General features: G+C 37.9%; 1 protein-coding gene across 8 annotated transcripts in view; it reads right to left on the reverse strand.

The window, feature by feature from the left end:
- Window positions 1–5,621: 5,621 nt before the first annotated feature.
- ABCA1 (ATP binding cassette subfamily A member 1) overlaps window positions 5,622–13,338 on the reverse strand; it is a 183,097-nt gene continuing 175,380 nt past the window's right edge. For all 8 annotated transcript variants that reach the window (XM_033858351.2, XM_073806347.1, XM_019949001.3 and 5 more), the window contains 6 exons: window positions 13,132–13,273; window positions 12,598–12,732; window positions 11,493–11,596; window positions 10,788–10,880; window positions 9,891–10,134; window positions 5,622–9,265 (listed from right to left, as the gene is read on the reverse strand). In XM_033858351.2, coding sequence (XP_033714242.1) covers window positions 9,125–9,265; window positions 9,891–10,134; window positions 10,788–10,880; window positions 11,493–11,596; window positions 12,598–12,732; window positions 13,132–13,273 — 859 coding nt within the window. In that variant the 3' untranslated portion in view covers window positions 5,622–9,124. The remainder of the gene's footprint in view (window positions 9,266–9,890; window positions 10,135–10,787; window positions 10,881–11,492; window positions 11,597–12,597; window positions 12,733–13,131; window positions 13,274–13,338) is intronic.

Raw genomic sequence — 13,338 nt, forward strand, 5'->3', positions numbered from 1 at the left:
ATTGACGTATATAACTTTTATAAGAAAAAACTGAAAATGAGTAGGCACATTTTTTAATCTTAAGAGAAAAGGGAAGAGTAATATGTGGAGTATAAATCAGTGCATCGTTTCTGGATGACAATTTATAATATGTACACTGTACATATGTAAGTATATATAAGATATTCCCTTTGGTTCTCTCAATTTTCATTTTAAGAGATTATATTGAGGAAATAATGAGATCCAGACTGCCTGGGTTTGAATCCCAGCTCCACCACTTACTAACTTTGTGACTTGGAGTGAGTTACTTAACCTTTCTGTGCCTTACATTGCTCATTGATAAAATAATGAGAATCATAACCTACCGCCTAGGATTCTTGTGAAGACTAAATGAGTTAATACATGCAAAACGCTTAGAGCCAGGCCTAGCACATAGGACGCACCCAATAAATGTAAGTAGTGATTTGTCTTTGACATTGTTATTTCTATAAATATACATGATAGGTGCTGCTCTAAGGAAGTTTTTGTCAGCATTGTTTATGATAAGGAAACTTTAGAGACAATGTGATATGACCCTATGTATATAATATACTTGTAATACACAAATAGACACACATAAATCATATACATCATGTATCTTATATAAGCATAAACATATATTCTGTGTGTATATAAAAATAAATACATATATACATAAATATGGAAAAGATACACCAAAATTGAAAAGTAGTTATTTCAGGTTGGTAGGATTAGAAATGATTATTGTTTTCTGTTTTTGTTTATCTGCATTTTCCAAAATCTACACAGCTAACACATACTACTTATTTTTTAAAAATTTAAATAAGTACAAGAACACTTATTTGAGTATTTTGTAGAATACCACACTATTTTGAATATAACAACAATATATATTTTGAATATAACAACAATATATATTTTGAATATAACAACAATAAGGTGTTGGGACAAAAAGTTGCTATATCTATAAGGAGGAATTCACAGAGCCATTAAAAATTAATATCACTGCCAAAGAAAATACTCATTGTTGATTTTTAAAAATCTATTTCTAAGGATAATATACAGCAAGACCCTAATTTTATTTTACTCATATTTTTTGAGGAAATATACTAAATATTAATATTAAAAGAGGTTTTCTCTAGGTGGTTAAGATTATGGCACTTTTTATATTCTTTGTATCAGCCAAATTTTCAGTAGTAAACACAATTTTTTTATAGTTTTGCTTTTTAAAATAAAAGCCTTCTGTTTCTTCATCTATAAAACCAGTTTGGCTAATTATCTTATAACTTTCTCTCCCAAATCTCTGACCCCTCTGAAATCTTATCACTAACATACTTAGTGTTACCTTGTTGATACTCACTATTTTGATTTAAAGACTAGGACTTTCAGTTTCTGATTAATGTTTCTGTCTTTCTTATTTGTAGTAATGCCACAGTTTTCAGAATCTATTTCTGGTTTATTTCTGCAGTTCATGTTCTTTGGTGGAACAAGAGTGCACATGGCCGAGCAGCTGGGAGACATCAGTCTCATGAGCATCCCAGAGTTGTGGCAGCTGGTAGGCTATTTCACTAAGCACAAGTTATTCTTAGAACAAATCTGATTTAGTCAATAACTTTATATACCTTCTTATGAATTTTTTTTCAGTTCAAGAAAGTGTAAATTACCTAGTGTCTCAGAAGAATATGCTTCTGATTCCTATATCATTTTCACTGTTGAAATAGTTTTCCACTGAAAATATGAAGCATCTCATGAACTGCCATAAGATGTGTCTGCTAATGGTTAGCATTTTAAAAGCCAGCTCTGTCCATTGTCACTACCACCTCAGGAGAGTTCTGTTCATTTTCCCCTTGGCATTTCAGTATCTATTATACTTTAGAAATATGTAGTCGCCACTACTTCTTGATCTTGATTTTTCATTTGTTTCAGAATATCTCTTCTTCTCTATTTTAACAATATTTTGCTCTATAGCTTTTCTTATATTCATATGATTTTACCTTTCTGTGACTGACAATATCTTTAAATTATTTATACACAGTGTCTATCTTTTAATCATGTCTGTGTTATCTGAGATTTTTAAAACATTTTTGCCCAGTAAAGTTTATTTTGTGATATCAAATGGAATTCAGAAGAATATTATATCAAATATATTTCTTTACCTTGGGAAAGTACAGTATAACCTGTGTCACCTGTTTTAATTATGGTTTTCACATTAATTACTTGTAACTTTCACTTGGAAAATAGTTTTTAAAAAACTTCAGAAGACTTGTTTTATATGCTGAAATGTGTTTACAGTTTTATTAATTTTTGTTCATTTTGGATCACTATTTAACGAAGATCCTTGGGACATCTATTTGTTTTAAGGAGATCTTTATGTTTATGGAAATGCTTGCCCTAATAAAAGCCTACATAGCCATTTTGGTTTTTTCTTAATTTGCATTTTATATTTATATTATCGTATCTAGAGCTTTTACTGTGTTACTATAGGATGGTGACACAGTAATAATTTACCAACTTTATTGTAAACGTTATGTTATATCAAGAAAATAGCATGATAGTAATCCCAGAAGGAAGGTTTCTTCAGTACCACCACAGATACGCTAGGGTTTTCCTTGTAACACCTTTAATTTCCATTTTAGTTGTATACCTCTGCTTTCTAAAACTAGGTTTGGTATTTCCAAGCTCTTTTGATAGTCTATATTTTACGTTTCTAAGACATATTATAAATTTATAGCTGTATTATTTTACGTTTCTAAAACATACTGTAGTCTATATTTATAGTTATATTATTTTACATTTCTAAAACATATAGTAAATTATGAATTAGTTGTCTAAAGGGAATTTGGAAAACAAGGTACAGTGTGTTAGGCTCCTGATAGAAGAAATGTCTAAAGGATTAAAAAACAAACAAACAAAAAGTCAGAAAGGAAAGGTGAGATGGTGCTCAGGTGCAGCCTATACTATCAACAGGCAAGAAAAGAATCCAAATAGAAGTTTTGTAATCCAGCTATTGTTGTGTTTTCTGTTTCCCTTCAAAGCAAAACTCTCTGTAGAGTTGTGTATACTCACCATCTTCCCTTCCTTACCTCTTATTCTTCCCTGAAACCAATCCAGATAGGCCTGCAGCTTTGCCAGTCTGCTGAAATGATTCTTCTGAAGGTCACCAAGGATCTTTGTTACCAAAATCAATGGTCTTCCGCCGCCTTTACCTTGCTCATCTTCTCAGCCATGTTGGACACAATCGACCACTTCTTACCTTCCCAAATACACTTGATTCTGAGCTTTAATATATGGCATCTTACTCTTAGATTTCCCTCCTCCCGACAGTCCCTTTTTTTTCTTCGCTGGTGTGTCTTCTAAATGTGGGTAGCGTCTCAGGCCTCAAGAATATTCTCTCTCTTCCCTCTCTCTAGGTAAGCTCATTCAGTCCAAAGGCTTAAGTACCATATATATGCCGATGATTCACCCATTTTTATCTTTTTTCCCGTCCTTGCCTCTGAGCTTCAGACTGAAATACTAACTGCCTTTTGAACACAACCATCTACCTAGTCTGGGTCACAAATTAGAAGTCACCTTGATATCTCTCTTTCCCTCATCCCCTTTGCAGCCCATCAGTAAGTCCTGTTGGCTGTATCTCTAAAATAGATCCTCAGCGTTACAATTCCTTCCTATGTCTGTTGCTACCATCCTGGCCCAATCTACCATCCTCTCCTACTTAGCCCCGCTACAGTCCGTTCTCCCCATATAACCAGCAAAGTTCTTTCTGAAGCATAGATCAAGCCACTTCCTTGTTTAAAACTCTCCAGCAGCTCCTTATTGCACTAAGAATAAAATCCAGGTACCTTACACTGGACTACAAGGCTCCACAAGTTCTGGTTCCTGCCACCTCTGATTCCATTGCCTACAACTCCAGAGACACTGGAATTCTCTCCTTGCTCCCCAACTTGCCAAGATTTTCCCACTTGGGGCTTTGGCACCGAGTGTTCTTTCTTCCAGGAACATTCTTCCTACCCACCTTCAAATGTTGGCTCCTGTTCATTTTATTCACATCTGAGCTCATATGTCACTCCGCAGAGGCCTGACACCTCTCCGTGCTTATTGTTACTGTGTTGTATTTTCTTCTTAGCACTTAGTGCTGTCTGAATTTATTACATTTCTTTACCCACACATCTGTTGTGAATATGAATATAACTTCTCCATTGAAATTCAAGTTCATTAGAGCAGGAATTCTGCCTTCTTCAACACTGTATCCCCAGAACCTAGAAGAGTATCTGGTGCATGAGAGAGTTCAAGAAGTATTTGTTACATTATTGCATAATGATGCCAAACTGATTTTATAAGGACGATTTTAACTGATACCCAACTTCACTGAAAGAACCCTCTGCCAGTTACTAGCTGTGTCTCTTTGAACAGTTCCTTATTCTCTGAGTCAGTTTACTCATATGCCAAATGGTACTACTTACCTCATATGGCAGGTTCTGAGGATTAAATAAAATACCTGACAACACAGTTAAACCCTTGAAAAAGGTAGCTAATCTTCTCAAGCTTTTTCTTATTCAATGTATGCATTAGCATTCCAAAGTTTCCAGAGTTTTTCTGAACCTGTAAATGTTTATACAGGCTTTTTTCCTAGATAGAAGAATGTTTTGGTCAAGACTCATGAGTAACATATTATCTTAACTAACTGCCTTTTATTTTTCAGTATTTTTTTCTCTCTCTCTCAATTGTCATTTTTCACAAACACAATTTTCTGTCATTTCCTTAAAGTGGCTATAATGTGAACTTCAAGGGGGAGAGACATAATTGTGATGCTGACGCCGGGCAGTCAACCAGGCTCAGTCGCAAAGCCACAATCCTCCCGCCCGCAAAGTTCAGATCCACGCCTTAGCAAAGGACTGCTCACTACACGTCACGGCCATCAAGAGGTCACAAGCAGAGCCACGACTCCACTGTGCTGCCTGAGAGGGCCTGTTTGACAGGGGTTCTTCAAGGACCGAGATTAGCAGTCAGTCTCAGAAACAATGCTTGTGAGCTATGACAAATGCACCCACATATCATAGCACTACATAACCTTGGGCGCAGACTGCACAGCACTTCTTACAGAAGGAAGGGAAGGCCCCTCCAACATTACTATCGTTTCTCCTCCCACGTTTGCCTATTTTCCTGCATGCTCACTCTTGCCAGCACCTTGCGGGCACACCTGCCATACTGTGTCCTTGTATTTTGGTTGAATAAACAAAAGAGCACTGAAGGCTGCCTTTGAGCTTCCTCAGTGCCAAATGAAGTAATGAGGTTTTTATTAAATGGCTTAGCTACAGAGTATTTGCAGAGATCTCTACAGCTTCATCATCATTAAGCAAAATAAGTTTATCTAAAACCTCATAAACTTAGTATCAGTTACTACCAAAACTGAACCATGAAAGTGCGAAACACCCTTTATTTTCAAGTAGTCCCCTCGATTTTCTTTTGTGATTAACAGGACATTTAGTTTTTTCTAAATTTCTACTTTTGGTCCAAGCGTCTTCCCTTCTATGAGCAGACATTTCTTACTTCTGTAATGACTTTATAAGCTCCAACAGTAGGTGGTGCTATGAATGCACGAAAATAAATAAGTACAGACCACAACAGAACTGTCACAGGTTTATTTCGTGACTTATTACAACATAGAAATATGCCTTTTTAATACTTCATATAAAGTTATTGACAATACAAAATTTTTTTCTTTTTTTTTCTTTTAATGAAAATGATTTAACTTAGAAATCTATTGTGAAACTTTTGTCTAGTTTTGCAATTCTCAGATATTCCAGTGCAAAAATAGATCCCATTACAGACAGCATAAAGTGCTTGGAATGAAGGGCCAATGGTAAAGAAAAAGCACAAAAACATAGCTTCATCGTAGGGTATAAGACGGGAGAACAGAATACTTAAACCTTATGGAAGGTTAAACATTCTATAAAAAGGGATGCAACAATTCTGAAGAGAATTAGAACAACATGACTATAGCACTATATTATTACTAGTAAATAGTAACAAGGGTAGAAATTAATATCTCAGCGTCAAAGTGGTTCAAGATAATATGACACATGGCTCTTTGGAAAAAATTTTTACCTGATATATACAACCACGAGAAGAAAACAGACACATCCCTTTAGTCAATGATTAGTATACAGTGAATGCTGTGCAACATTTAATAGTCACAATGCATATGCCTTCAGTACAGATATTGAAATACAGTAGTTTGAGGTTTGGTTATTTGTTTTTTAACAATGACCTATGCTGGGCGTTTACCTATAGAGGGCTTTGTTATTGTTTTCTTTTGTATTTTTCATATTCACAGTTAATAAGGTTTAAGGTGTCCAAAAGAAGCAAAACCCTAAATCTTTAAACACTTTTGAAAATTTCTGAAACTCACATGGTTACATTTCCACAGGGATTATATAGAAATTTTACCTGACTGAGCAGAGAGTTGTAAAAATTTCTACTATAATTAGGCTTACACAGAAAAATTTAAAAGACTGCTGTTTGGATAGTCTAAAAGGTAACAATATTAATGAAGTAGATGGGTAGCTGTAGACTTTTTCTAGCTTAAGAGAACCTTTAAATCTATATTGAAATGTTGCATTTTTTTAAAAGTAGTTCACAGTGTCTTTTGATATTTTAAAACATGGCCTTGAAGTAATCAAATAAAGGAGCTACTCATGGTTTTAATATAATACAGAATTAGAACATGATTCTAGTGAAATGGGAAAACAGAAGCTTGATTTTGAAAAACATTGAACAAGGAGAAACAATTATTCTATAAATTTCATATCATTAAAGATAGCATAAAATATGAGCTCATGCCAATAGTTATTGGAAAAATGCCTCCATTGCTTGCTTATCATTTTAGAAAATATCGGCATTCATTTCTTTTTTTTTTTTTTAAAGATTTTTTGATGTGGGCCATTTTTAAAGTCTTTATTGAATTTGTTGCAATATTGCTTCTGTTTTATGTTTTGGTTTTTTGGCCGTGAGGCCTGTGGGATCTTGGCTCCCCAACCAGGGATCGAACCTGCACCCCCTGCATTGGAAGGTAAAGTCTTAACCACTGGACCACCAGGGAAGTCCCCTAAAGGTCATTTTCTTTTTCCAAGCAACAAGTTGCATGATAACATACAGTAAATTTTAAAAGAAAAAATACAGATTTGGATAGATCTGAAATCTTGTACCTTTAGAGTTAATATCTAAATTTTTTTTAAAGGAGAAGACATTAGTAATGATATTGAAAGATGACTTTACCAAACAGTATTTCTCTCATAATTTTGTTGCCTCAAGACAGATGACATTAAGCATTAGTGCAATATTATTTTTAACAAGTATTTACTGACTAAAAAAATTAAACTGGGTTAGAAAAGTCTGAGATAATCTTCACGTGGGGGCATTTGCTGTTTTCTTTTTGTTTTGTTTTTTTCATGATAGGTTAGTGATTGAAGAGATGACAAATCTGAGATTGTCAGAATGGGGTATCTGAGATTTTCAAAGTCAATTATTCGAAGGTACTAAATGCCATAAGCACAGTTTTATGTTATTCAACAAGCTTTGAAGCCAGCCATCTTCTCTGTGAAAGTATTCATTGTATAGTCTTGTGATCCTCATGACATTTAAACTTTCTTGGCTTTTGCATTGTTGCTATTTTCAAAAAGTGGGCTGCCCAATATTCTTTCAGTGGGTTCCCACAACCACAACAAAACCTGTATTTGTAAACCAGTTAGCTGACAAACATGGCACAGGAAATCTACTGAGACTTAATATCTCCTCACCGCATCCATCCATACTCAGTTATAACATACACTCAAAAAATACTTGATTAATGCACTGATACTAAAAGTATTCTAAACGATCTTAAAGAAACTTAAATACAATGTTGTCATGAGATCTTGGCCATCACACTGTTTTCTAGTCACTAGGCATTAGATGATCCATTCGCAAACTTACATGAAAAAATAAAGCTAGCGCGGCAGTGTGGCCATACTCCTCTGTGCCACAGGGTTCTACAAAGAGGCCATTCTAAGGTTTCAGAAGTCACTGACAGAACTTACAATTCCAAATAACATTAAAAGTACAAAGCTTTTTCTCAAATACAACTCCATCTTTTCATATTCTAGATTAATCCAAAAAGCCAGAAATAATACTATGCTTGTATCAAGCAACAAGATCTTGAGATGCACTGTACCGTGTTAGCAGACAATCAGGACAAATGGACACAGGCCTCCCTTGGTTTGAACGCATCATCCTCTTCATCCCATGCCCTGGCTTCCACAGCCTGCGGCCCCAACAATGCGGTTGCTGATTCTTTGCTTCTTAACCAGGATCTAAGTATACTTAAAGAGTCCCAGAAGGATAGCCTCGGAGACTCATGGTTCCAAGCAAGGATAACAACGAAACCAAGTCTCACTCTTGCATGTTACCATGCAATTTGCATGTTGCAATTTGCATGTCACCACCATCAGAGCAGCTCATCAAAGAGGGAATCAAAGCAGGACTTTCCCCACACATGGAACCATTTTGTCACCCGATATTTGATGATGTCAACAGACTCTGAGTAGAGCAGCTTTCACAAAGGTGTGTATGACACACCATGGTGCTTCGGGCTTTCTGAGCAACTTGGCATTAGTAATTCCGGCACACTCATTGCCGGCACTGGCTGTGTCACCGGGAAACCAGTCTCCTGGCTTGGCACGGCTTAATGAATGAGGATGCCTTTTGATTTTGATAAACAATCACTGGCCATGATTACTTGATGAATTATTGTTGCAACCCCAGTTAGAACACAAAGGAACAAAAAAGTATGTCAAACCCATATGTCCACTGGGTTCCATACTAGAGTTTCACATAAGTATAAGGTAATAAACTAAATTCAAGTCTTTCTCACTCGAGAGCCATACGAGACATAGGCTACAAAGGCACTGCCCTTGTAATGGAATTTTGTTTTCATTGCATTGAATTGCATTGCATTGAATAGTATCAGTACAGTATCCAGTTTACCTCTTCCCACAAAATCTTCCAGCTCTTCCCTCTGGAACACTTCACATAGTGCAAAGGAAGGTCTAGTTCCTCCTTTCTTCTAGCCACCCTGTATGAACAGGATTCTTCATACATAACTTTCTTTCACTTTCTCGTCCTGCAGAAAAGATGTGAGAAGTGCAACATCCACTACTGTCTGGTTTTTGTGTAATGACAGGTCCTTTAAGTGGTCATCATCACTTTGGTCCTTGGCAAAGTTTACAAATACCTGTCAAAATAAAGGTGGACTTTATAAATAGCTCTAACTTGCTCTCTTTATTCTAGTTGCATTTTTCCCCACGTGAAAATTAGAGAATACGAGATTGAATAAATAGATTAACTAGAAAATTTTGTGTGGGAGGGAGAGGGGAATACTTGACAAAGCATTAACCTAAAAAACTCACCTTCTATTATTGCCCCCCAAATCACCAACTGCTCAATCATCTATTTACTTTGACTCATACAGGCCTGATTAAAGGGAAGAGGGTTGAAAACTAACATTTACTGAACACCTACTAAGTGCCAGGATCTATCTGGTACCTGATGTTATCTAATTTAAATGGGATAAGGCACCTGGCATAATACCTGCCCATGGCAGATACTCAATAAAAAACTGCAGTTTTTATGATTATTATGACAATTTATTCTCACATGAACCCTATGAAGTTGGTAGTATCATCTCCCTCTGCAGATTCAGGGAGGTTAGGTAAAAAGCATAACTAGCAGTAGTAGATCAGGAGTTCATGCTCAGCTCATCTATACTGTGCTATAGGGCCCACAATGGGCAGTGGGTGGAGAAGCGGCAGGAAGCCTCACCCTGAAAAGGAAACCTGTTTTTGACACTCTAAGCTTACTTGGTCAAGTGTTGTCTGAGAGACAGAGTAGTCTTCTATGTGGAGTCGCTTTTTGCTCTGGGAAAGGATGCTGAAAATCCTGGCCAGGGAAGACAGTGAAGAGGGAAGCTGGTACTGCAGCATGTTCCGGTGCTTCTCCTTCAGCACGCTTCCCGGGAAGGCGAGTTCAAAGAACTCCTGGACAGGCTTCAGGTCAGGGTTGGACCCTGCTATTCGTACGACTATTGTATAACCATCTCCAAACCTGAAAGCAGGAAAAAGAAAGTCCAAATGGAAGACCCTCGGGAAACTTCTCAAAAGAATATTTAACTCTGAGAACCCCACTTGGGCCATGAAAGACAGAGGTCCCTGCCAGACCCAGAAATAAGTTTCAGCGAGCAGGAACCAGTGGTCACGTACTGAATACCTATTCTATGTGAGCTGCCTTGCCGAGGGCTTTAGACATGACTTCATTTAATCCTCACCTAGACCTGTGAGGTCTGTCAGATGTTACAGAGAAATTGAAACTGAGAGTGTTAGTCACTTGCTCATGGTACGTAGCTCAGAAATGGTAGGCCCATGGTGTGGACCCAACTTGTGCTTGACTCTGAAGCCTATGCTCTAACCTTACTGGCACATATAAATCTTCCCATTACAACTCTATAACAAAGCTAGAAAGCAGATATTCCTAGAACACTGCCCCTCAGAGAGGTTAAATAACTTGCCGAAGTGCATACAACCCATAAAAGGTAAAGACAGAATTTGCACGCAGCTCTGTTTGACTTCAAAGTCCTCATTCTTTCCACTATACCATCTTGTTCAGTTTATTTCCCTTTTAGATCCACCATTATACACTCACAAAAGAATAAATACACAATTTCTCAGTATGTGGGATCCCAAAGAAACTATCTTTGTTACCTATTTTTCAGATGTTGGACACTGCCAAGACACCTGAACCGCCCATTGACCATAATTGCCATCCTAGTGCAAAGAGCTTCACATTCTTCCATACTGTGGGAAAACAGAATGAGGCTTAGTTTTAGAGAGATGCTCCTATAACCATCAGAACATCACCATGTCATTTGGCATTTCAAAGAAACAGATCCCCAGCTTCCTGGGGTGTAATTGCATCCTGTTACAAATACATGAAGATGGAGGGAAAACGCTGTTCACTGCCATGCCGTTTATAATCGTGAAAAAAGTTGGAAATGATCCAAATGTCTACACAAAAGAGGAATGGTTAAATAAATTAGGGTATATCCTAATGGAATACTATTCACTAATAGCTATGAGAAATGATGACACATCTAAATTAACTGACTTGGAATAATGTTCTCGGTATTGTTAAGGGAAAAAGGACTTAGTATATATGCTAAAGCTTGCATTTTTGTTTGTAAAAAACATATACACTGTGTATAGATTTGCATAGGGAAACTCTGCAAAGACATATGGCCTGATGACAGTAATAGTTGTCTCCTAGTGATGCAATGTCAGGTGATCATAATTTTTTTTTTCTATTTGCCTTTTTGTGTTTTCTATTTTTTTATACAATGATCATATATAGTACTTGGAAAACTTAAAGATTATGCAGCAAAAAAGCCAAGCTAAGTCTTCACTACAGACCTATGAGATGTAAGCACTACTGATCTCCCTTCCTTGATGATACTTAAGGCACAATTCCACAAGAATCGCCGGGCTTTGGGGTCCATGCCTGTGGTCGGTTCATCCTGTAATTAGAATAAAATAAGCCCTATTATGTGCTGGGAAAAAAAAAAAATCAAAGATAGGTTTGGTTTTAAATTCAGAAGCATCTCTGAAATAGCCTAAGTTTTAACTTACCATTCTATTTATTTCCTGATGGACCAAAGAACCAGACCTAACATACAAGAATATTTCATACTGTTTGCAACCAGTTGACTTTTACATGCATCACTGAAGTAGAAAACTCTAATTTTTTATGAAATGAAATTTCTCCAAATAAACAGAAAGGGAAGGGGAAAAGTCTTTTAGTTTCAACCATCTTTTCATGACTGACAAGTATATACTAAAAATTATTTTTGTCTGATACTGAAGTCAGTTTAAGGTTTGGGTAAAATTCCTTTTCTTTTCTTTTTTTTTAATTCTAGTTCACTCTGGCTTAGCCTGTTATACTGTACTTGCTAGTTTTAGAGAAACAAATCCAAATAGTCTGGATAACTTTAAAGCCTCAGCCCAAGGATTCTTCCTGTAATAACTTCAGTGCTCTTCTCCTCTACAGAAGAAAAAGGGTCAAGGGCCACTGTCAGTCTGACCTTCTGTTTTCCATTTATCTGTATGTAAGGAACTATGACCCAGGTGCTACCTTGGGGATCCTAAAGCTGTATCCACACTCTCAGTCTTCAGGGGATGAACACATAGATGGCATATAGTATGGTCCAGAGAAAGGTCAAATCACACACCCAGCCTCAGCTGCACCTGTTGGGGTTCTCCACGCTAGAGAAACAAGGTCTCTGGAGTATCTCCTCCTTTGGAGCATCTGAGGGCATGTCAGAGCCACCCCAATGTGTGTCAAGGAGAAGGGCGACAGAGCTTCCCTCTGGTTCTCTGAGGCTGCCCTGCTGTTCCTCATCGGGGGAGGGGGGTTGCCATTGCCAAGCCAGCCGTGCACGGCCTGGACATCGAGGACTTTAGAAAAGAGGTGTCTTCCATTCAGGCCAGGACAAAGTTTCCCATTCACAGTCACACTCACCAGAAACACCACAGGAGGCCCGCCAATCAAAGCCATGGCCGTCGAGAGCTTGCGCTTGTTGCCTCCGCTATAGTCCCCAGCATATTTTTCTCCATACTTCACGAGGCCCAGTTTCCGAATTGCCCACTCACCAACCTAAGGGTGATAAAAAGCGTCTTGACCTTTGTTGGGTTTGGGAATTTGATCATGCTTTCTTACACTTGCATATGAAAACTCTTTCACTGAGTAGGACCAGATTCTATACAATCACGACCTGGCAAGTGTGGAGGAACCAGCAGCAGGGGGGCAGGGACTCGCGTGGGTGGGAGCAGCACTCCCTCTCTGTCCGCCGGTGTGAGGCAGTTCAACTATCCCTGTCCCACCGCCACCACGGCCTCCCACCCTGAAAGGAGCTGCGAAGAGCCAGCACTTCACATTGCTGCATCCACAAGGAAGAACAGCCTGAAGCCGATGGTCATGTGTGAAGGTCACAGCCGTAAGGTACACCGTTAGGACGCCAAGGGAGACAGGCTGGCTTTCCGGTGCCCACGGTACCTTGCCAACTTCTCTCTCCGGGACACCTCTCAAGAGCGCAAAGAACTCCACGTGCTCTCTTCCAGTCAGCAGCTCTGTGATGGCATCGAACTGAGGGCAATAGCCCATGTTCTGATGTACTTCGTGGATGTTCGATAAGATACTGCGAAGAAAAACAAAACTGGTCAGGTTTTTAAGCATTTAGATACTCTGATCAGACCATCTTGC

The sequence above is a fragment of the Tursiops truncatus genome, chromosome 6 (genome assembly GCF_011762595.2).
Source record: "Tursiops truncatus isolate mTurTru1 chromosome 6, mTurTru1.mat.Y, whole genome shotgun sequence".
Taxonomy (NCBI): Eukaryota; Metazoa; Chordata; class Mammalia; order Artiodactyla; family Delphinidae; genus Tursiops; species Tursiops truncatus.